This window comes from Siniperca chuatsi, linkage group LG7, assembly GCF_020085105.1.
Source record: "Siniperca chuatsi isolate FFG_IHB_CAS linkage group LG7, ASM2008510v1, whole genome shotgun sequence".
Taxonomy (NCBI): Eukaryota; Metazoa; Chordata; class Actinopteri; order Centrarchiformes; family Sinipercidae; genus Siniperca; species Siniperca chuatsi.
The window spans coordinates 6,484,442-6,509,262 of NC_058048.1; the positions used below are offsets into that span (position 1 = coordinate 6,484,442).

The window sequence follows — 24,821 nt, forward strand, 5'->3', positions numbered from 1 at the left end:
AACACAGACACACAAACACACACCTGTTGGCATAGGCACAGATGTTGTCAACCAGAGCGCAGTTCTTCAACATGGCCTCCACCTTTCCCAGGGAGACGTACTCTCCTGCCTGCAGCTTCACCAAGTCTTTCTTACGATCTGGAAACACAGCAGAAACACGTGTATTTCCATGTGCACATCTGTAAGTGTGGGTATGTTTGTATTTCTTAAGAAGGGAAGAAGCTGGGGGAAGGACCCATTTTCCACTGAACTGTGTATATCTAACCAGCATAATCTAGATAGCAGAGAAAATTTGGGGGTTCTGGCTGACTGAAGTAAACAGGACTTCTTCTGGGAAGAGAGGTAAAATCTGATTTGTTAAAATGGTTTCCTGCCAGACTGACGGATGGAAGCGGAGCAGAGGGGTTGTCTAGAAAAAATCCAGGAATCTGGGGCACAATGTTGATCATTTGTGCTTTTGATGTAGACGCATCCGAACGACAGATTAACCAAGTGGTTATCTGCATCTGTAACACCACCTATATATCCTCTACACTTCCACCCACTTCTCCATTTAACCATCATCCCTCCATCCACCTTTTCTCACCAATTATCTTGAGGCACCCGTCTTCGTGAAACTCTCCGATGTCTCCTGTACAGAACCACCGCTGGCTGTTCTCATCTACAAAGAAATCTTCTTGGTGTTTCATCTCGTTCTTGTAGTATCCCATGGTTACGTTGGGTCCACCAATCAGAATCTCTCCTCTTGGATGTGGCTTGTCAGTGCTACGGTAGCCACCTGAAAGCAGGGTTTGAATTCAGTGGACTGCAAATAAAAAAACTGCAATAAAACAAACCTTCAATTCTCCCGATTGTGCCACATAATAATTTTGTGAAGATAAAAACCTGACAGCATGTTTACTTTAAATTCTATTTCTGCTCTGCGAACCAAGCAAGCAATAAACTCAACTTGATAAGTATCAAGATTTAACAGAGTGTAATAAAAGTGAGTTATGATCCCTTATGTAAAAACATGGAAGTTGTACAGGAGTGGAATTAAAAGAAGTATGCTTTCCTTAAAAGGTTATATATCTGCTACAATGATCTCTCTTGATATGCTGACAGTCTCACTGGCCTGGGAAATGATTAATGGTGGATGGATTGGTAAACTCAGAAAAGTGTTAATGTGTGCATGAGATGACACGTGAGAAAGAAAAGGAACAAGGACTGATGTATGTCCCTGTGAATCCACGTGACATTGTGTATCATTTCATCATGGATTCTGTGTTTGTGTGTGTGTATGTGTGTGTGTAGCTCCTCTTCCAGTCTCACTCACCCTCCACCCAATCTTTGAGCCTGATCTCACAGCAAACCAGCGGCCCTCCCACTCTCCCAGTGCTGTAATCCCACACTGGAACAGACAACACACACACACACATGATCAGGAAGCACACTAGCATCAAGGCACGACATTTATTACCATAGCAACCCGACCTCACTCGGTCCCTCGCCATGGAAACCCCATCCCAAAGGAATGTCCACAAAACAGTGTTTTCCTGGCTCAAATGACCGCAGTGGAGAGTGACAGGCAGCGGACCGCTCTATTGGTTTAGTCTGCCTGGGAAAAGCTGGGAGTGTTTCCACCATTTGACAAATGTGTTGGAAATGAAAGCCAGAGATAAGCTACGAAGTTCATAAAGATCATTGGGACAACCATCACCACCGCAGATATGAATAGCACTCATTTATGCACATTATCAAGAGATAAGAAAGTGATTTCCCTGTTTACGAGAAGCTGTAATATAGTACAGCTGTAATGTCTGCATTTTTTGGGGGGGGGGACAGTCATTTGTATTTATTTTACAAAACAACATCAGCGGAAATTTTCACATCCCTTAATTTAGCTGTAACTTTATGCTAACTGGATTCTCAGTGCACGATTAATTGTTCGTAATGCTGCTTTTCTTCCTTTTCAAAACAACCTACTCGCCCTCTGATTACAACCCACGCACAATATATCTACTTATTGTTTTCCTCTCTCTTCATGTCCTCCCAATGCTTTTATCTCTGCTTGTAGGCTCTGGAAACTCCATCGTTTTCTGAGTAACTTCCCACAATTGCTCAATGATGTGCAACTTTTCCAGTTAATGAATTTTCATTTGGAGCAAATTACGATTTTAATTTTGTTCTAGTTAAAAAGTAGTTATTACTGTTATATATTTCTGTCCTCAAACATTGAGTTATTGCAGATAAACAAGTCTACAGTCACACTAGCAGCTCTGTGACATTGGAACTGCAGCGCTAGAGCTAACTGCGCTAAACCATCTTAGTTTAGCGTGTTATCATGCTAACATTTGCCAATTAGCACTAAACATAAAGCACGGCTGAGGGTGATGGGTCATTAGTTTTGCTGGGCATTAACCAAAGTAGTGGATAAATAAACATTTTTCATCTGATGGTGGCGCTAGAGGAAAGTTAACGGACCCCCAAAGTTGTTACAATTCATCCTTAGGGGGGCATGAATGTTTGTACCAAAATTCATGACCATCCATCCAATAGTTGTTGAGCCATTTCACAAAAAAAAAAAAACACAAATGTCAACCTCATGGTGGCGCTAGAGGAAGAGTTGGGATCATTAAAGTCATTAGGTAAAAAATTTCATGGCATTGCCAAATATACAGCTAAGCTGCTAATGTGGCTAAAAAGTAAAATCTAATATCTTATCAGGAAAAATTATGACATGAATATTGGACATGAAAACAATTTGGTTTCCTTCATGGTTTGTTCAGACAAGTTGAGCTGACAAAGATATTCTGAGTTTTCAAAAGGTAAAGAGTAGCTTAACACAAATTCCACTTTTTTGAATTCCAAAATTATATGTACAATCACTTTAAACTTTCTGGTCTCAGTCTACAGTCAGTTAGTTAGTTAGTTAGGTATACAGCTGTAAATATAATATATATTTTACAGTAGAATTTTTGAGTAACAGTGATAAGCAGTTGTGTAATGTGTGGAGCGCAGAGTTAGGTTTTAAGGCCAGTTTTATTCTCTATTTGTGATTTGTTGGATATTCCTAAATATTATTATTATTATTAATATTATTATTATCTCTCTAACAGTATACTACTGTGCGACATTACTGCTTACGCTCGCTAATGGTTCCAGCACCGCAGGTCTCTGTCAGGCCATATCCCTGACCTACCGGGCAGCAGAAACACACATTCATGAAGCGTTGCGTGGCGGCCGAGAGCGGCGCTCCACCTGATAGCAAGACTCGTGTCCGACCTCCCAGCAGAGAGCGAACTTTCCTGAACACCAGCCTGGAAGGATAAACAGAAGGCAGTGGTAGATTGGGGGGGGGGGGGCAGGTAAGTGAACCTGAGAATAACATGCTCTTCTACTGACGAAAGAAATTCAAAACAAAATGCCACTGTAACAACTCATCTACACACTTGTCACATAGAGGTGTGCTGTATCCCTTGGCGAGCTGCTCCAGTTTGTAGCTGTAAGCCAGAATGAAGAGTGTTCGCTGGACACAGTTCATCTCCTCCACCTTGGTCATCACGTTCTTATAGATACGATCCATGATCTCCTGGAGCCAGGAAGGGGGACAGAAATGGAGGTGAGATAGAAAGAAAGAAAGAGAAATGATGAGATATAGAGTGAGACTAAATGAATAAATGAGACTGATGCAGAGGAAGCCAAAAAGTCGGAGATTAGATAAAGAAAAGTGGGGAAGAGGGACAAATCAGAGATACACTGGAAATGTAGGAAAGACACAGCCAGACACTATGGGAAGATATCATAAATGTTGGTCAGTAAGTCCAGAAGCAGAACAGAAGTTATCTGCCTGGTGAAAAGATACAAGTTTGAGAGATATGACGTGCAGCACAGTTGCATTGCCATTACTGCTCCTAATATTGAGCCCAGATTTTGCCCAGATAAAACCAAAGTACTAGATCTGAAGTACAGAGGCATAGTACATATTTACTTGATGAGGTCAAAACCAAAAGACATTTGGGATATCTTATATTCAGGGCTTGTTTTCTGTTACTTTTTGTACCTAAACCCCCAAATTATTTTTTCAGCTGGAAACCACTGTATATCGGTATTTAGTAATGTTGTTGATGGATTCAGAAAAAAAACTGAAAGACACAGAGCCACCACCCACATCACTAGCTTATGGCTAAACTGTTAGCAAACTATTGCCTACTTAAACATTAAGCAGATACAGAGCAACATTAGCTTTCATTCAAGTCCAATATACTCTTCTTTTAGCTCTGTTTTGGTTTTGCAGCTAGATGCCTGAAAATTTTCACCAGCCACTCAGTAACTTTGGCTGGGTCTGGCAGGTAGAATACAGTGGGTGTATGAGAGTGAATTCAGTGAATTTTGTTTATTTGGATTAGATTTCTTTGTCAGGGATAAACTGGAATATCAAAGGAATTGTTATTTTGTATCTTGACTTTTGCATTTTCTACTGCCAAAGGGACTGTAGTGGAGAGAACACTTCATCATCCAAATCAGCAGTGTCTTCCAAAGCTGGACTCATAATTAAATGGAGTAAAGGGCACAAGAAAATCCACAACAATAAAAACCAGCTGGTGTGTGTGTACGTGTGTGTGTGTGTGTGTGTGTGTGTGTGTGTGTGTGTGTGTGCGCGTGCGCATGTGTGTGTGGGTGAAGCTAAAGCAGTGAGAGAGGAAGTCGACACAGGATTCATGCAACAGTCTGTTGTCATATCACAGCAAACAATTTGTATGTGTGTGTGAGAATGTGTGTTAGTGTGTATGAGTGTGTGTGTCGTGGGGATAACCACATGGGGCTTTCTCACGTTCTGTTTACAGCTGTGAATGGTTCCAGACACTGGGGCCCTCTGCCCTTTACACTACAACCACTGGGAGATGGGGCATGGGGGTGGGGCTGAGCTCATGGTGTGAGAGAGACGGAGAGAATACAGCAGCAAGGGCGTACAGTCTTGAACTAGCCGGCAAACAGTCTAGCAAACATGAGGAAAGGAACTATAATCTCCTATTGTCAGAAAACACATTATCAACTTATAAAGTTGATATGGTGAACTTTTTAGCAAACATTTGCTTGTTTACACCTCTAGCATTTACGGAGCAACATTAACATTCTTCTCTAAATGTCTTTGTCTTTGAATTGCACTTTGCCTTGTTGTTGAAAGGTGCTATACAAATACATTTGCCTTGCCTTAGCATTCATTTGGAGTCTTGGAGTCACCTGGTGAACTTAAGTCCAATATTCACTCTCCTTTTAAGCTCTGTTTTGGTCTCCACCAACTCCTGAGGAAAATATCTGGCTCTTTAGCTGCTAAATGCTCCACTATGTTCACCACCTTTTCGCTTGCTTTGTCTATCTACTATTTGGTGCTAGGCAAGTAGCGTACAGGGTTTAGAGATTTTTTACTCAAACCAGCTCAAAATGAGTTGAAAGACGCTAAAACGCACCGTAGAGCTGAAGGGAACTGCAGAGTCGAATAATAATTCTCCCTTTCACATACGCAGAGTCATTTGATGCATTATTCATATAAAAATATTCATTTTAGCAGCTCATATTTTTGAGTGCAATAATCCATCAACCTTATTGATGGTTGTATGGATACCCTGTTAGCAGTGCTGGGCAGTAGTGGCGCTACAAGTAGCAGCATTACTAGTTTAACTACATTTCTCAGTAGCGTGGTGGTAGCGTCGCTGTTTTCTGAATCAAATAGCTTTTCAGTAGCTTAGCTCTTTTATTGATCAAGTAGTGCGGTAGCGTCCACACAAGCTAACGTTACACTTACCCAAGCATTTTGAGTAAACTTGAGCATTTCTGAAACTAAAGCAGCAGGAAGTTCTGCTGCAGACTGAAATAAAACTGCTAAGGATCGGTAAGTGACGCCACCGTCACACACGGACGTATGTGTAGCCGACAGAAGCACTTCCGTATAACGTGACATCACGTACCAATCCTTGGGCTAATGCCTACGACATCTCTGCTGCAGGTTAATACAGACATGTGAGCTTGAGTTTACACATTCAGGTGATTCTTGAATAAGCCAACACAACTATTGAATAAGCTAACCAAGCTAAACATCACAATTCAGTGGAGTCTGCAAACACTATCCAGCAACTTGTCAACAGCTAACCTCTACCTAGCTATAAATTCTTCACTGTCTGTTGGCAGAAAATGAATAAAATTAAGTGTGGTTGGTTTTGGAGCAGTGAGAGCAGAGAGCACAGCTTATCGACAGTTTTATTGATCACTGAGATAGCATTGACTTTGAATGAAGTTGGTTCAATGTAAAAAAAAAAAGAAAAAAAGCTTTGATGTAATAAGCTACTTTTGCCATGCTGTGGTAGCTTAGCTTGCTACATTTCTCTGGGGGGTAGCTTCAGTGTATTAGCTCACTACGCTTTCCAAGTAGCTTGCCCAATACTTTCTGTTAGATAACACCCTGACTGCAAACTTTCACTTTTCAGCTCACACTGACTGCATGCCCTACTTTTTTTGTTTCCTCAAACTGTAAACTCCTTCTAAAACTAATAAAGCACCTAAAAAGGGTGAAATACGTGCTCTGCTCTTTCACTGATAAAATAAATACAGCCATGCAAGGTCTTAAGTAAAGCATATCCTGGCATCATCACTGTTGAAATAGATTAATCACTCAAATATACTTCAAAGACAAGCACGGCTAGCCAACCTCAAATATGCCATTTTAGCCCCTGGGTGTCTAATAGTGTTTCGTGATGAAGAGCAGCATTGGCCAGCGGTAGGGGGCAGAGAGTATTTACATCAGTCAGTCCAGTGACAGAGTCCAGCAGGCCTGGATCTGCTGGACTCTGTCACTGCTACTCCACAGCTGGACTATGAACAAAGACAGAGTGAAATCTGATCTGCTGCCAGACGAGGCCAAACAGCATTGCTCAAACACAGACTTAAGGAAGAGTGACTTGATGAGAGATACTGTAAAGGTTAAGGCTTCTCAAACATTATGTGCTGAGTGTACTGTGTTGACATACCGGGACAGCTGCCATCAGAGTGGGCTGCAGGACGCTGGTGTCTCCCCTGCTTCCCTTCTTGATCTTGGTTGACTTTGGGTGGGAAAAAGAAGTGATATCACAAAAATGATCGCACACATGTTTTTTGTTCAACTTTGCATTATGCGCAATAAAAGGAATGCATTAATTTATCATTTGATACAATGATACATTTGCTGGTATACACCAAGAAGACCTCAGACTAAATCAATTAATCGATTTGATTCATTTAACAAAATAAGCCAAGCTTCTTAAATGCATTAGCATTTATCATTGTCTTAACACAAACAGCCACTAGAAGTTTGACTAAAACAAAGTTACAAAGTTATGGTTTGAGTCATCTTTCTGTACTTCACAGTTAACAAAATACTGTTGTTTAATACTGATGGTTTAATCCTAAAGTACATTAAGTTTATAATTTTAATGCAAAAACAGTCCTGTTTCAGTCTTACTGTACCTGGTCAGCTAGAGTCTGAGGTGAGGAATAACCGATCCTACAGCCGTGAGAAACACACACAAGCTCTGCACTGAGCTCCAGTACGTGGGCGAGAGGCAGGTAGCCAATGTAGGTGTCCTCCTCACTGTAAACACAAGGACACTCTTATAAACCGCTCTGAGAATAATCAGTACCATCTCATTCAAGCAATAGCTCTAGTTAAGTTCAACAAGCTGAATAAATGTAATTTATACATGTACAATCTTCTGTATAATCAGTTTTACTACAAACTATCATGATCTCTGGAATCATAAATCATATCAAAATAATCTATAGAAGATAAATGTTGTGCATCAGAAAGATTATCTGTACAAACTAGGGGCCGTCTTTTCCGTTGCTTGGACTTAAAAATGATTTACTGGCCACATATTTATCTTAACACAAGTACTTCTGGATCCTCCAAATTCTCAGGAATCACATTTCAATTGATGTGTATGCAATTCAGGCCATACACGAGGAGGAGGTAACTGTCATATTACTTAATATGGCAAGTAAAGCCATCATTTTTATAAGGAGTCTGATTGAGATTGTAACATCCGTAACTCCTCTAACCTACATCCTTCACACCTTAACTCACATCCTCCCAGTTTTTTCACCACTCATACTGAACTCCCTCCCTTCTGCATTTCCTCTCACCCCTGTCACGTTCACCAGAGAGAAGGGTCGGTTTTTGTTTTAATGTAAACACTTGTGTTGTCTGATTGTACTAACTGGCTGACTCATACTTGTGCACATGCTCAGTTGACATGGAAGCCTCGACCAAGAAGTTAGCCTGAAAGAGCATTTGGCATTTTTCCTTAAACACAGTGCTATCACACAACCTTATAGCTGATGGCATTTTAGCCAGTGACAGCAGAGATTAGTCAAAGAGGAGAGTTTGAAACAGCAGATAAGAGAAAGGTAATGTCCTCACTGTGCTGATATAATGCAATTTAAACTGCTTGTCTCTTCTTCAGACACACTGAGCTGAGAAGACTTTCTTAGGCATAAATGGATTTAGGTGCATACAGCACCCTGCACACTTTGGGCAAACAGTAATAGTGATAGAAATAAAAAAGGTAATAGTGCATAATTCTGCTCACAACAATAGTAATGTAAAAAGTACGAAGATACGACTTTTGCCCTGAACTGTGTCCCGGACACTTCCTCCCAGGCAGCCCACCTCCCACAAAAAAGCTCCACCAGTCAAATGGCTTGAATTGGTTTAGGTTAAAGGAATAGTTCTACATTTTGGGATCCACGCTTATTCGCTGTATTGCCAAGAGTTAGATCAGAAGATTGATACCTCTTTCAGGTCAATACGCTAAATATGAAGCTACAGCCAGCAGCCGGTTAGCTTAGTTTAGCATCAATCTGTCCAAAAACGTATGTGTAAAAACAAATAGTTGTGATTTTACAGGGGTTTATGTCTGGGACTATTTCTTGGCTGGGGGCAGTGACTTCTGGGGGCAGTGACTTCTGACTGAAGGAGCATTAGAGTGAACTTTAGCAGTGCTGGTAGGTGGATTTTGTCACTTCAGACAGAGCCCGGATAGAGGTTTGCTCCCGTTCCAGTCTTTATGCTAAGCTAAGCTAACTGGCTGCTGGCTGTAGCTTCATATTTTGCATACAGATGTGAGAGTAGTATCAATCTTCTCATCTTACTCTTGGCAAGAAAGTGAATAAGCATTTTTTGATACTAATGCAAAGACGACATCTGTTTTGGTACAGATACGAAAATAATACCTTTTTTGATACCTTGCCTTGAGGAATATAAACATGTTTTTCTACAAAATCTTTTTTGATTTAATAAAATAAAGTCAGACTACTTAAATGTTAATTGTTGATTAACACAAGCAGCCATGCAGGAACCTTACCTAAAGATCAAAATACAAAATTCTGATTAAACTACTAGGAACTATCTGATCAAATAATAAGTAAACTAGATTACAAATCTGACCAGACATTGTTGGAAATGTGCTGTATACAGTCTTGCTATACAAGAACAAAAAAAGTACTAAAAGGTCCCTCATATTTAACACATTTCCAAGTGTGTAACATGTGGTTTTTAGATGAGTTTGTGTTGCCTACCACAAGTTGGGTATCCGCTCGGCCATGCCCGTGATGCCAGCGATGATGTTGCTATGGGAGATCATGACGCCCTTTGGTATGCCTGTGGATCCGCTGGTGTACATGATGACAGCAATATCTGAAGGCAGCGGCTGCTTACGCTCACGTGTTGCTGTAATGTGAACAGAGAAAACACACATACATGCAAAAACACACGTGAGCTATGGCTTGTAACATGACACTGTGATTTGTGTATATTGTATTGTAATGCATCCATGTTTATACATTGTCCACACAGACACATTCTTGGAATAAAAGTAATAGCCTCTGTCTGTTCCATTTCTTGCATGTGTGCAAGATAAACAGTGTCTGATAAAAGAAAATGTAGTGGTTGTCTATTTGAGAGTGTCTGTAATTCAATAGAGGCTGTGTAAAAGTTCAAGCACATGGATGGAAAATAGTCAGCTGTGATATTAAACAATCAGGCCCCTCTTGGCACAATGAGGAGTTTGTGTCTGACTGCTAGCCAAAAAACACCATCTCCTCTCCTTTATTCATCTCTCCTCTTCCTCTCATCTTCCTCTCTTGCACTTTCTTCTTTTGCCCCTGTCCCTGCTCCTTCATCTATTCTTCTTCTCTTTAATCTTGTTCTTTATTTTCTCTCTTATCAGGACTTCAACTGCGTATATTTGGTAGGCACTATGTTACCTTCTGTTAATCCAGCCCTGGCTGTCAGCTTAGTGTGTGTTTTTTTTTTTGACTTCCCAGTCACCTTGTAGGCCTAAATCTTCTTTGATGGATATTGTATCCATCCATGTTTCCAAGTACCATAATAATTCAAGTACTCCAATACAAGTGTGATTCTTCAGTTGACAATAAAAGTCTGAGGTGCTAAATCTGACGGCCCGGGTTATGCTTGAAACAAACTAGTTTATACTAAGTGTCATCCAACCATGTCTGAAGGAATGTGTGTTTGTAGCTGTTCAAAATGAGCACACTCGAAGATAGGGCAAAAATACTGCCATCAGAAAGAGGGGCAAGATGCAAAAAAATCATACAAATGGGAATAACATCACACACTTCTGGACAATCTTTCTACAAAGTAATGTATGGTGTTGCACTCCTTTGAACATACAAAAAGTGACAGCAGTAGAGAGAGAGTTTGAGAGTGAACTTCAAACCCTTGCTCCTTTCTCACCCCCACACACGTAGCCAATCTCAGCGTAAAAGTGGGTGTGAATGTTGCACTGTTGATTTTGGAAAGTAAAAATTTGTCACATAAGCGGGCATTCAGACCGATAACTGCCCTGTGTTAAAACAATGCAAGGGGCTGTGTTAGTGGGGGTGTGTTGCTTCAGGCATCAGTGAGACAATGAAATACAATCCAGGAAGTCCAGTATAACAGATCTGTGAATTTGAAAACTTATCAGACGCCAAAATGCAGCACAGCGATTTATAATACTATGAGACAAGACTTTACAACTCTGAAAAGCAGCTACTACTACTACTTTAACTTTTATTGCGACAATCGCAAGGTAAACAGTAGAAAGACATTGTCCTTGTTGCAAAGTAATCCACCAAGAATGTTTGATTGCATGTATTTGACTGGCCAATGCAGCGTCTTGCCAGATTATGTCCTGTTGCACATGCGTTGTTTAGCCCCCTGAGTTGGCACCTCCAACTGGACTGACTCAATCAAATGAATAAAAGGGCTGTGTTTTCACCCAGAACTAAAGTCAGTCTTAACGTGTCCTTAAGGGGAGCCCTAAGGCTTCCCTTTTTTCCATGATTCCTGTTGCTGTCGTTGCACAAAGTTACACAGACTGTTTACATCATTGCCTGCCAGTAGGCGAGGCTTACAATCAGGGGGCCTTTTTTATCAAGGCAAAGAAAGCTTGTGATGAGTGTTTCTTGAAATCAAGGAATGCATAACTAGGAGATAGTTGATAAGACAGTCCCATGTCTAGATGACAGGACACAGAGTGATGAGTCCCCTGCCTTCTGATCCCTGTCAAGCGGCTCCTGTCTGAATAAATAAGTAAAGATCAAATCAGTAAAGGGGGAAACAGAACCAGTCGGTGGTTTGCTAGGCTAGCAGCATTGTACTCTTCATGTGGGAAATGAGAGATCGGTCTTGGTTTTCCTCTCTGTTCAGCATTTTGTGGAACAATAACAGAACTAAGATGTTTGAGTGCAGCAGGCCCCGAAAAACCAAACAGAGGATGAAGGGGGCATAAAGGAGAGGAAGGGAGAGTACAGTCACAAGGGGAAGGCCTCTCTTCTTCCTCTTACTCGGATACAAGGCATGTAGGAGTGTGTGCTCATAGAGTTGATGTCATGTGAAGTTAACAGTGCTGTGTGTAAACATGACCCTCCCCTATATCCCAGTGCTCCATCCTCCCTTCCTAAACCTACTTCCTTTCCTCTTTATCTGCACATGACACTACCAGCTTCTCTTGTTTCGGGTCAGTCGGTTCAAGGGGCCACAAAAGGCAAAGAGGGGGCGAAGATTGTTCCTCATCCATTCAATCCACTAACTGACTAAGCATAGTATCGACCTTAATCTGACACAGATGTGAGCACTTCCTCATTCACATGACCTAATGGGACTGATACCAATCCGCCCCCACCCTCCTACCCCAAGAAAACCCCCACAATGACCATCCCATTTAGAGTGGGACTATTTGTTACTAACTTCTAATAGTTTCAAACTGCGCTTCTAAAACAACAAAGATGCACAGTGTGAAACACAGGTGAAGCACTAGGTTTGATAAGTAGAGGTTTTGGAAGGCTGATACTAGTATTTGTTATTTAGTGTAGAGGCATCTTTTGAATGTGCTGTTTAAATGTTTTTTCTTCATCTGCCGTAAAGCTGCTATAATCAATATGTTTATATTAAGAATGGATCAAATGACGAAGTGTGTGTGTGAAAGGGGTCATTTGTAGTGACCCACACAGAATTATGAACAACTCTGCAGTTCCCCTCAGGTCTAAGGAACGTTTTAGCTTCTTTTAACTCATTGTTATTGTCATTGTTTACAGCCTGCAACTTTGCTGTTTTGGTTCAGTCCCGCCGCTTCTCAGTATCATTTCCAGACACAACACACAGCTGTTTTCTGCAAAAAAAAGCTCTGATAAATCAACTGAGCACTACCTGCTCAGAACTACAACAGCACACAGACAAAGTTAGTGACTAGCAGGTGAACATAGTGCACATTTAGCAGCTAAAGAGACAGATTTTTCTGAGGAGTAGGTGGAGGCAAAACAAAGCTAAAAGGAGAGTAAATATTGGATTTACAATCGTCAGTTGACCAGAAACATGACTCCAAACGAATGCTTATGTTGCTCTGTATCAGCTGGATTTGTAAATAAGTAACTGTTTGCTAACAAGTTTGTCTTATCAACTTTAAAAGGTGATAATATGTCAATGTTTTGTTGACAGCTTGCTTCGGCTGCCCTAAATTGGCCAGCCTGCCCTGCTACAGTACTCCCTGTGGAGCAGCATATTAATGTATTAAATACTTATTAATACACAGTACTAATGAATATTAAATACGCAATAGTGATTCCGCCTACACTCAGTGACCAAAAAATAGAGACACTGCCTCTGAAGAAGAAGTGGTCTGAATGTGTTTTGTCAAACTATGGCTAAATACCATACTTTTGTGCCAAACCATTTCCCTCCTCAAAGCTCTTAGCCTTTTTGCTGGAAGCTTCGTGTTGTCCCATATTTCTGTGGACGCTTTGATTATTTTTTTCACCATGACAACCCTGCTGTATTTCAACAGGTATTTTAATATTTAAAATTCATGAAAGTGCCTTGGTTTTATCATTGTTTTTCACTGGAATTTCATTTGTGATGTTAGGTTTTGAAACAACCCCATAGTAGTAACTCTACAACTCCAGTGAACTCTACAAAGCAAAACAAAATGCTGCTACTTTTTTCTTTTCACCAAATGTATTTAGATATCATATGAGTAATACTGTACTTAAATCAGCAAATACACACACATAAACTTACCATTCTCAGGCCTGGCTCCCAGCTTCTGAACATCAGCCATGTTGTGGACACTGATGCCACGTGGATAGCCGGCCCATTGGGCTGGTGTGTTGTCCACTACAATGATATGCTGCAGCCTCGGAACTTCAGTTAGGATAGCCTGGAACACACACGCACACAAATGGAAGCATGAGCACAAATGTGAGAAGCACACATTAGCACATGATGAAAACCAGGATGAGTAAAATAAAAAAAAACCCACGCACATCATCTTCATCAATATTTGGTCTGAGAGGGGATGTGTGAGAGAGAGCAGAGGAGCTGTGTTTATGCCATCTTGATAAAAGGCGAGATGAATTGCCAGAGAACCATTTGTCTTTGGGGGATTGAACCTGTCCACAGCAGTCCTTAACATCCAGCACATGCATTTCTCTTTGTTGTTATGTCTCTATGGTGACACACTCAACATCTCCTCCTCCTCAATCAGCACTGCCCCAATATCTCAGATTCTCTCTGATGGACATTGGTGGTCTAGAAGTCGCCTTAATATTATTGTTCTAGTCATATAGACCAGCCACATTTTGATGACAGGAACCACTGACAGACTTTGGATCAGTGAGATAAACTCACCTTAACTTAGTTTACTTAGCTTTTTATTTTCAGGAAAAGAGTTTGTAGACTGAGATGAAGGGAAATGTCTCTTAAAATGTAACCCTTTGTTTGCAGCTGTGATTTATATTATATTGGACTTATTATATCAGTTTTGGACTTTTTGTAATTCTAAAGTATTTTGTAATTCTTTACAGTATTTATTATCTAAAAACCTTCTTTTGTAACCTTCAAGCTCAACTTAAATATAATTTTTTTTTTGCAACTTCCCATCTAATGCTCCATAGGGGTGAGATCTCTTACATTTTCTTTACCAAGGGCACTTTTTCATGTCTTTTTGGGACCTGAAAATGTTGCTGGTGTTGGCCTGTACAGCCCACTGAGATATGTGATATTGGGCTACACAAATATGGTAACTACTAGTCATCACTGCTTGATATTATTTGTCTTATTTACCTGTTAACACAGAACTACTGAACTAACCATGCATAGTTGCACATGATAAGTCTGTGGGAAGATTAAATGTGTGTAAACAGATCTGCAGAGAATAATATCACATTTTCAGTATACGTTTGTGTGTGTATTCTAACCTTGAGTCTGGTCTCCAGGAGCTCTCTGCTGGTGATGATGTGGGTGACCTGAGTCTCATTCAGCCCATGAGCAATGGCTGGACCTCCCAGTGTGGAGTAAAGGGTGACCACTGCAACACACACCCATAAAAAACACTATTATCAAAAATGACTGAATCATACATATTCTACTGGCCTTGTTTCTTCAGTATATTTACACACCAGTCATGTAACACAGCTAATCATTTCTAGACATAATGTAAGAGCCCTAGTGACTAATACAACATATGTACATATAACATTCAATTAAATTTTATTTATATAGCGCCAGTTCATGAAAGAAGTTATCTCATTGCACTTTTCCTATAGAGCAGGTCTAGACTGTACTCTTTATAATATTATTTACAAAGACCCAACAAATCCCACCATACTGGGTGCATACTGCAGATACTGGATCTGTGGCCCAAAACCACAGATCCAGACTCTGCAGCTCCGGAGGCAGAAATACCTGCTGAAAGCAACAAAAGGAGAGAAGAGAGAAACGAGAAAGCACAGAACTACGGGAGAGAGAAGATGTTGAGTTAGTAACATGCAGTAATGGCATAAAAATGCATACAGATGGAGAGGGAGAGAAGGAGAGAGGAAAGAGGTGCATCATGGGAAGTCTCCCAGCAATCTAGGCCTATAGCAGCATAACTAAGGGATGGTTCAGGACTCACCCAAATGTGGAGATGGTGTCTGCCTCCCGAACCCACATTGGGATGGGATTCCACAGGAGAGGAGCTTGATAACTGAAGGCTCTGTCTCCCATTCTACTTTTGGAGACTCTAGGAGCCACAAGTAACCCTGCATCCTGGGAGCGCAGTGTTCTAGTTGGATAATAAAGTATTATGAGATCTTTAAGATACGATGGTGCCAGACCATTAAGAGCTTTGTAGGTGAGGAGAAAGATTTTAAATTCTATTCTGGATTTTACAGGGAGCCAGTGCGAAGAAGCTAATATTGGAAAAATATGATCTCTTTTCCTAGTTCTTGTCAGTACACGTGCTGCAGCATTCTGGATCAACTGGAGAGTCTTAAGGGATTTATTCGGGCAGCCAGATAATAATGAATTGCAGTAGTCCAACCTAGAAGTAACAAATGCATGGACTCATTTTTTGCCATCATTTTGAGACAGGATGTGCCTGATTTTTGCAATGTTACGTAGGTGAAAAAAGGCAGTCCTTGAAGTTTGTTTCATGTGGGAGTTAAAGGATAAATCCTGATCAAAGATAACTCAGAGGTTCTTAGAAAGAATGGGAAGGTTAGATATAGGTCTATAGTTGGCTAAAACCCCTGGATCAAGAGTGGGCTTTTTAAGAAGCGGTTTAATTACAGCTATTTTAAAGGATTGTGGTACATAGCTTGTTAATAGACAGATTGATCATATCCAGTAAAGAGGTGCTAACTTAGGGTAAAACGTCTTTAAGCAGCCTGGTTGGAATGGGGTCTAAGTGACAGGCTGATGGCTTAGATGAATTAATCGTCAAAGTCATCTGAAGAAGTTCAGCAGGAGCAAAGCAGCCAAAACACTTTTATCATTAAAGAAGCTCATGAAGTCGTTACTACTGAGGGCTATAGGAATACATGGTTCAATAGAGCTATGACTCTGTCAGCCTGGCTACAGTGCTGAAAAAATTATAGTAGTAGTAGTAGGAGTAATAAGCTGCTCTGGCATTACAGAGGGCCTTCCTATATGTTTTAAGACTATCTTGCCAGACTAAACGAGATTCTTCCAGTTTGTTGGAACGCCATTTCCTTTCAAGTTTTAGTGATGTTTGTTTTAATTTGCGGGTTTAGGGGTTATACCATGGAGCTAACCTTCTTTGTTTTATTATCTTCTTTTTTAGAGGAGTGATAGAATCAAGTGTCGTTCGCAGTGAGCCTGGAGCGCTATCAACTAGATGGTCAATTTGGGAGGGGCTGCGATTTGCATAGGAGTCCTCTGTTATATTGAGACATAACATTGAATTAAATGCAGATGGGATCGCTTCCTTGAATCTAGCCACAGCAATATCAGATAGACATCTAGAGTAAGAGTTTTTGCCTAATGGCGTGTAGTCCAGTAATAGCAGTTCAAAAGTTAAGCAATAGTCCAATAAAGAAGGATTCTGTGGAAAGACTATTAAATGTTCAATTTCAATGCCATATACCAGAACAAGGTCAAGGGTGTGGTTAAAACAGTGAGTGGCTTCATGTACACTCAAAAAGCCAATTGAATCTAATAATGAGATAAACGCAGTACTAAGGCTATCATTTTCAACGTCCACATGAATATTGAAATCACCTACAATAATTACTTTATCTGTTTTAAGGACTAAACTTAATAAAAACTCTGAGAATTCAGATAAAAATTCAGAATAAGGACCAGGAGCGCAGTATCCTGCTGTCTTGTTTTCCAGGTTGGGTGTGAAAGACTAAGAACAAGGCTTTCGAATGAGTTATAACTTTAGGTTTAGGGTTGATGAATAGGCTTGAGTCGAAGATGGCTGCAACTCCACCTCCTCGGCTGGTGCCTCGAGGAATATGAGAATTAATATGACTGGGCGGAGTGGATTCATTTCATATTTTTCATGACCCAGCCAGGTTTCAGTAAAACAAAATAAATCAATATGATATTCTGATATTAATTCGTTCACTAGTACAGCTTTAGATGACAGAGATCTGATGTTTAAGAGTCCACATTTAATTCTCCTATTTTGTTGTGCTATTTCAGCATTTTTGTTTAGGTTTTTATGTACAGCTCCTCTTCTGTTAACTTTTGGTTTTATTAATTTAAGTGGTTGGGGGGCAGACACCGTCACTAACGAGTTTTGGGTGGGTAACTGCTCTGGAAGCACAGAGAAGCGTGTAGGACTGCAACTCTGCCTCCTGGTCTCAACTCTGAGTTGTCATGGTTTTGGTCCTCTAATAAACTCGGTCAGATTTCTGGCTATGAGAGCTGCTCCATCCAAAGTGGGATAAATGCAGTCTCTCCTAATAAGACCGGGTCTTCCCCAAAAAGTCTGCCAATTATCTACAAAGCCCACATGGTTTGCTGGACACTACCTCGACAGCCAGCGGTGGAATAAAGACATGTGGCTAAAAATATCATCACTGGTCAGGTTTGGCAGGGGCCCAGAGAAAATTACAGAGTCCGACATTGTCTTTGCATATGTACTCACCGACTCAACATTAACTTTAGTGACCTCAGATTGGCGTAATCAGGAGTCGTTACCGCCGACGTGAATAACAATCTTACTGTATTTACGTTTATCCTTAGCCAGCAGTTTTAAATAGGATTCAACGTTGCCCGCTCTGGCCCCAGGAATACATTTGACTATGGTCGCTGGTGTCGCTAACTTCACGTTTCTCAAAATGGAGCTGCCAATAATCAGAGTTGGTTTCTCAGCGGGTGTGTCACTGAGTGGGGAGAACTTGTTAGAAATGTGAACAGGTTGGTGGTGAAACATGGGCTTCGGCTTAGGGCTATGCTTCCTTCGGACAGTCACCCAGCCTTCCCTGGTTTCCCTTACTTACGTACATAAGTACATATCTATAAGGTAACCCAAAGAAAGACAAATTTGATTCATAGCCTTGGTCCCTTTGCAAATGGATGGTTAAAATGATACTGATTGAAAGAGCTGCTCTCTCTTGTTGAGTTCAGGAAAGCAGTAATAGACACAGACACTACGCAACAAAATGTTTTCATGGGAACACACTGGTTATAAGTCATACTTCTTGGAATAAACAGACTCAGATGACTTATTGTTTTTTCTGTGATCTGGCTTGCTGTCCACAATGACTCCATATGTGTATGCCTTTTCCCAAAATGTCAGATTGCCAGATGCCAGATACCGGAGCCAAATTCAAAGTGTCACTAAACTGAGCCCTAAGATTTGAAGATACCGACGGTAAATTGCCTGGCTAGAGATATAAAAATGTAATACAGTGCAATAGCCCTGCAATAAATACTATCTGAGACCTCTGTCAACCTTAAAATGTCCCATTTGTTGAGACTACAGCTATAGCTGTTTGTGTGTTGACTCTATTTATGGTATGTTTTGAAGTGGTACTCTGTGGTGGTGTTGTGTTGGAAACCTATTGTATTGGACTGTACTATTGTAATGTACAGGGGTTGCTTTTTTCATTTACTCTGACAGGGGCAGTAAATGCTACAGGTATGAATACATCAACAGAAATAGAGGACTAAATATCTACATTTGTGAATAAATAATAATCCAATTATCTAGACTACATGAATAAATTGTATTGCTTGACACTAACTTAGTGACAAGTATGTGTGTGTGTGTGTGTGTGTGTGTGTGTGTGTGTGTGTGTGTGTGTGTGTGTGTGTGTATAAAGTCATCATAAAGACAGTAAAGCCTGCGTGAACTTGGAGAATGTATGTGCACTCTGTCTACATCGCTCAGTCGTTCTGATTTGGCCCCTCACACTGATGACATCATCAGGCACCTCAAGAGGCCTCAGCCTCTGAGCCAATGGAACACAAGTTCTCACTGCCTGATAAGCTCTTTCGGGGATATACAAAGTATCGGGATCTGAGGGCGTTGGTGTGTTATGACTAAGTGCATATTTCTGATGGAGCGCTGGTATGTGTGCTTGCATACATGCATCCACATAGGAGCATCAGTAGTTGGAGCTAAGGGTTAGAGTTTGATACTTTCAGTGTCTTCCACATCTGATGTGGTGGATATGATACAGATTGATTACAATGTGTTTCTTTTGGAAGACCGTAACTCACTTAATTCTATACAATTTTGATAACACCTCACAGAAGAGATAGACTGTGGACAACGGAACGTTAAACCAATATGTGATTGTTAAACTTGCCTTTCCAAAACCATGGACTTTAATATGCTGCCATGACAACCTCTACTCTCCTGGTTTAAGGCTTTTCACCACATTTTGGAACCTGGATGCATGGATTTGCTCTTATTCAGTCACAAGAGCATTAGTGAGGTCCAACACTGATGTTGGGTGATAAGGCCTAGCTCGCAGTCTGCGAGTATTCTCTAAATTAGAACTAAGGAGCCTAGCACAAAACATGAAAAACAGCCCCAGACCCAAACTCACGAAATAAATGTTGATACAGCTTAAAAATGAGAAGCATGCTAACTAGAAACAAGAAGCATGCTAACAGTATAAATCCCAACCTGTGTCCAGGAGGTGATTACCAAACTAACATCAGCCTGGAGCCTGACTGGCAGTGCAGCAGTGACTTTTTCCTCCAACATCCCCACCTCACTAAGACTGACTGAGCTGTTTGCCTTGAGTTTTCCCCCCTTATAAAAATTTGAAATGTTTTCATTTTCCCCCTGACATTGCTGTCCTGATTATGTAATTACCGCAAAACGAATGTACGATTAGATCAATCAACGTCATCTGACAGATCGCATCTCATGATGGTCTGAACAGTTGGCTCACTCCTTAAAGACCCCCCTCTAGACATGTTTAAAGATATCTAAAATACAAACTCTGCACATTCATCATTCTGCACAGTGAAGCTCAGACATCCAAGTGAAGTAACAATAAGCAAAACATATTTTTGAGCGGAGGGGGACTTTTTTTGCTGTGTGAATTGGTGCCTCTGCTTGTTTTCTGCTTTTGTGTGTGTGTGTGTGTGTGTGTGTGTGTGTGTGGGTGGTTGTTAAAAGATTAGAGCACCAGAAGCAAACTGGCTTCAGGTCAATCCTCGCATCTGAGAAAAAAACGGACAGAGGAAGAGAAAACGGGTGAGAGTGAAAGAGAAGGAGAGAAAATGACAGGAGGAAACAACGGTAGATGGACAGAGAGAGAGAGAGAGAGAGAGAGAGAGAGAGAGAGAGAGAGAGAGAGAGAGAGAGAGAGAGAGAGAGAGAGGTAGAAAAAAAACACAGAGTAACAGTCTTTAACCCCACGTCCCTACACTGACACAGACACAGGGGTTTATGGGACAGGGCTTAGTAACATCACATTCTTGCGTCATGGAGCTCCAATACTTCCTGCTCTGCTTCTGTGTGTGCGTGAGTGACTGTGGATGAGGGCCGTGACACCTCCAGCCGTGAGATCTAAACACTAGATTGGGCCCCAGCTTGACACACACACACACACTTGTACTTTGTGAGGACCATCATTGACATACAGTAATGCATTCCCTAGCCCCTTACCCTAACCTTAACTATCACAACTAAATGTCTAACCCTAACCCTTACCCTCACCATACTCATAACCTAATTCTAACCTAACCCTTAAAACCAAGTCTTAACATTCAAACAGCCCTTTGAAGTTGTGAGGACTGGCCAAAATGTCCTCACTCTCCAAAAATGTCCTCACTCTGTAGTTAAAAAACATGTTTCAGTCCTCACTATGTAGCAAGTACAAGTACACACACACACACACACACACACAGACAAACACACACCTCACTACAAGTCATTTTAATACAGAAAACGTCCAGGCTCCACTCCGTAGCAACATACAAAGAATTTGTGAGAAATTCAGCCTTGTGTTAACTTGGCCACGGTATTTTTTAAAGGGTCCCAAGAGTCAAATTTCCTCGACTGAAGAACACATCATCCTTCAACTGACGTTAAAACATAAAAAGCAGCCAAAACTGGCATTATGAGGTTTTTATATGACAGCAGCAGTATGTTGAGTATGTAAGTACTGATTGTTATATGTCACACATATGACAAGTGCGTAGAACTCACAAATGATGAGCACATTTGCCTTTTGACAAAGAGCCAATATACAGTAAATAAACAATGTACACACAGAGAAACACACACACACACCAAGTGTTCAAGCTCACTGGGGGCCTTTGGCTGACTCCCTGATGCCTCTGTCAACATCAGATGTTCACGTAGACTCTCTCACCCCTCTTCTGACGCCATCACCCCCCCCCCCACACACACACACACTATGTGTTATCCACTGCCCCGGGCCTTCCACTGTCTTAATGTTTGTGTTTGCAAAAGAGAACGATGTTTTACAAAGATGCTTTATTGGCTTGTACTTGCAGCGTGATTTCAAAGCGTGACAGCTTAATGGAGCATAAACTAAAGCGCACAGAGAAAATGAAGGGTCCTTCAAGGACAATCAAAAAGATTTAATGAACTTAGAGTGCTGCTGCGGATGCTCATAGTAAAGAAAGTACTCTTTGGTACAGAAAATATTAAAGAGTAAAGAGTCCCTTAGGGGAGAAAGCTGCTGCCACACTGCTCTCTATAGGTTGAAAGTGTAACAAGACTGAAAACTTCAACCTTCTCTGTGGTTTACAGTGTTGACTTGTCCTTCAACATTAACATCACAAACATAAGCAGCTTTTTCTCAAAGTGAAAAAAGTGTTTTATTCAAAGGAACATATTTTATATAGATTTGATTTGATTTATTTAAAGTAATTCAAAGTAAATGTTTTTTTAATGTCACAGCTGCTATAATGTTCCCTGTAACAATCAGCCTTGTGCTAATATTAAATGATTTATTTGGACTTGTTCACCTGAAGAAACCAAGAACTATTTTGAGCTGACAGGTACAGCATTTTACACTTCTGATTAGCTTGTTCAATGAAAGAAATGATGGCTACTATCATACAAGCTGAAAGAACCATTTCCAGTACAAAAGGAGCCTTTTTGTTAAGAGTACAACCAATGTATAAGTGGCAATGCTGTACATGTATAAAATAAAAATGCACTGTTGTCAGTATTTGAGTGTGTTTCCAGCACAAGAAAATGAAACGGGTGGAGAAAAAAAAGGGAGTGAAGAAGAAGAAATGGGACAATTATATAACAGCAAAGCAGAAGGGACAAATTGACCTTTTTCTGTCTCAGCTGGGCCCTGCATGTGGACAAGTTCTCCACTGCAAACACTAACATGTGCGCACACACACACACACACACACACACACACACACACACACACACACACACACACACACACACACACACACAGGACTATAACTCAGCCTAATTCAGACACATTTGGAAGACGTTCAGTGGGAAAGACCAAACTGAAGAGAACAGTGCAGCACAAGCTAAACTGAAAGTACACTATAGTGTAAAGCACACTGTTCCCATTAATGCTCATGAAAAAAATGACCTTGGCTCAGTCTGTTCTACTGCAGTCTCCCATCTTTTTCACAAATACTCTTTAAACCATTAGAATTTTCAAGCATTAGTTCCTGTAGGAAAAAGTAAGAATATAATATTATACTTTCAGCATTACAAGGGTCAGTAGCTCACCTGGTAGAGCGCGTACCACGTATCAAGGCTGAGTCCTTACCGCAGCGGCCCGGGTTCGAATCTGGCCCGGGCCCTTTGCTGCATGTCATCCCCTGTCTCTCTCTACTGTGACTATCAAATAAAGCAGAAATGCCAAAAAAATAACCTTAAAAATATTAAAGGGTAGGTCTACTAGGAAAGGTTTTGTGTTTCTATGTTCACTTACGCCGGAATGCCAACAAGGTACTGTCAATGGAAGTAAATGTCACCATGGATTTCAGTGTTTTCTAGACTTATTTTTTGCAGAATGGCAAATGTCTAAAACAAATATAGACCATGTGAAAGAAAACTGTCTGTCGTAAAAACTAGAGCTGCAACTATTAGTTGATTAATCGATTAGTCAATTGACAGGATTGTTCTGTAACTATTTTGTTAATCGAATAACCGCTTACGCGATTTTTCAAGTAAGAAATGATTGGAAAAACAAAATTACAACATATGCCAAACACATACAAACAGCATCGACAAAGCAGAAGGGGACAAACCAACAGGGATGTGACAGACATACACAGTATGTAAGAGACCGATGTTTCTAACTGACATGCAACTTATAAGTTACTATAGTATGATGCACCTTTACTGCAGTGTTTATAATAAAGATTTAGTTACTTTAAATTTTAAGCCCTTTTCATGAGGTATTAACATTTGTCCATCATCCTCTATGTATTCCACACAGACATGCTGGACTTACATCGGAAGTTGTACGTGAAGCAGGCCTGGGCAGCGATGATCCACTCGGCACGTGTCTCACAGAAGATGGCGATGTTGTTTTTGGGCCGCTGACCCAGTGATGCCAAACCACTGCCCAGTCGGGACGCTGCCGTGAGGACTTCATCATAGGAGAGCCAGCGGTACTCACCCAGAACCACCTGCAGGGGGAGAGAGGGGAGTGGGAGGGTGTGAGAGAGAAGTACAGTGAGGTTTTAAAAGTGATGAAGCAAAGGGGGAATAAAAAGGTACAGTAGATAAAGGAAGGAAGGAAGAATGCTCCAAGTATGCAATGTTCCAAAACACAAGTGTTCAATAAATGCAACGCTGGGTTCTTTTTTAAAAAACTATTTAGAGGATGTACTGAGCCATTGAATCTGCATTACTCTAACCAAAGAACATTTGAGGATTCCTCCTTTTAGTGTGTATTCATGGGTAGAGTTTACTGCAGGAGCACAGTGCTGCGAGTTATAGCCCACAGTCACATGTTTGGCCTGTTTCATATTAAAAAGTCACAGGAGAGGCAGCAACAGTTCACTACTGCCAGACAGAACTACTTCCTCTTCTGCTGTCACTCTCATACTGTGGCATTTCACGGTCATCATCTGCATGAGAAGAAGATAAACACAGGCTTCTGGATATACTCTTCAACACTCACACACTGATCACATACAGTAAAAGGCAACAAACACACACACAGGAGCTTCCTGGACGTTTTAGTGAGGTTATACTGGCTCCTAGTGGTTAATAAATGGTAGTGCACACAAACACACAGAAAGGCACACAGTAATGATGACTACACAGTCCTGTTTTCCACTTGCTGGAAACAATAGCTAAGAGCTAAACAGTTAAGATATGTTCTCTTGCAGCAAAAAGTGTTTCAACAGCGGGGTTTAAATGGATTAGAAAGATTAGCCTGTTGGGATTAGTGGGATAATTCAGAGGTAATGTAACTGCAAAGTTTGCCAACTCCTGACTGTGCAGGCACTATGCACACTCCAAAACACACAACTGGCACCGTTTCAAAGTGCTCTGCTCGGGTAAAGTTTACACTGAATGCTGAAGTAA

At 40.9% G+C, this 24,821-nt stretch overlaps 1 protein-coding gene across 3 annotated transcripts in view; it reads right to left on the minus strand.

Annotated features, from left to right (window-relative positions):
- The window catches only part of acsl3a (acyl-CoA synthetase long chain family member 3a), a 37,625-nt gene that overhangs the window by 3,848 nt on the left and 8,956 nt on the right, over positions 1-24,821 (minus strand). For all 3 annotated transcript variants that reach the window (XM_044202948.1, XM_044202949.1, XM_044202947.1), the window contains 11 exons: positions 23,737-23,914; positions 14,767-14,876; positions 13,589-13,727; positions 9,589-9,739; positions 7,480-7,603; positions 7,005-7,076; positions 3,432-3,571; positions 3,127-3,299; positions 1,316-1,390; positions 587-778; positions 24-138 (listed from right to left, as the gene is read on the minus strand). In XM_044202948.1, coding sequence (XP_044058883.1) covers positions 24-138; positions 587-778; positions 1,316-1,390; positions 3,127-3,299; positions 3,432-3,571; positions 7,005-7,076; positions 7,480-7,603; positions 9,589-9,739; positions 13,589-13,727; positions 14,767-14,876; positions 23,737-23,914 — 1,469 coding nt within the window. The remainder of the gene's footprint in view (positions 1-23; positions 139-586; positions 779-1,315; positions 1,391-3,126; positions 3,300-3,431; positions 3,572-7,004; positions 7,077-7,479; positions 7,604-9,588; positions 9,740-13,588; positions 13,728-14,766; positions 14,877-23,736; positions 23,915-24,821) is intronic.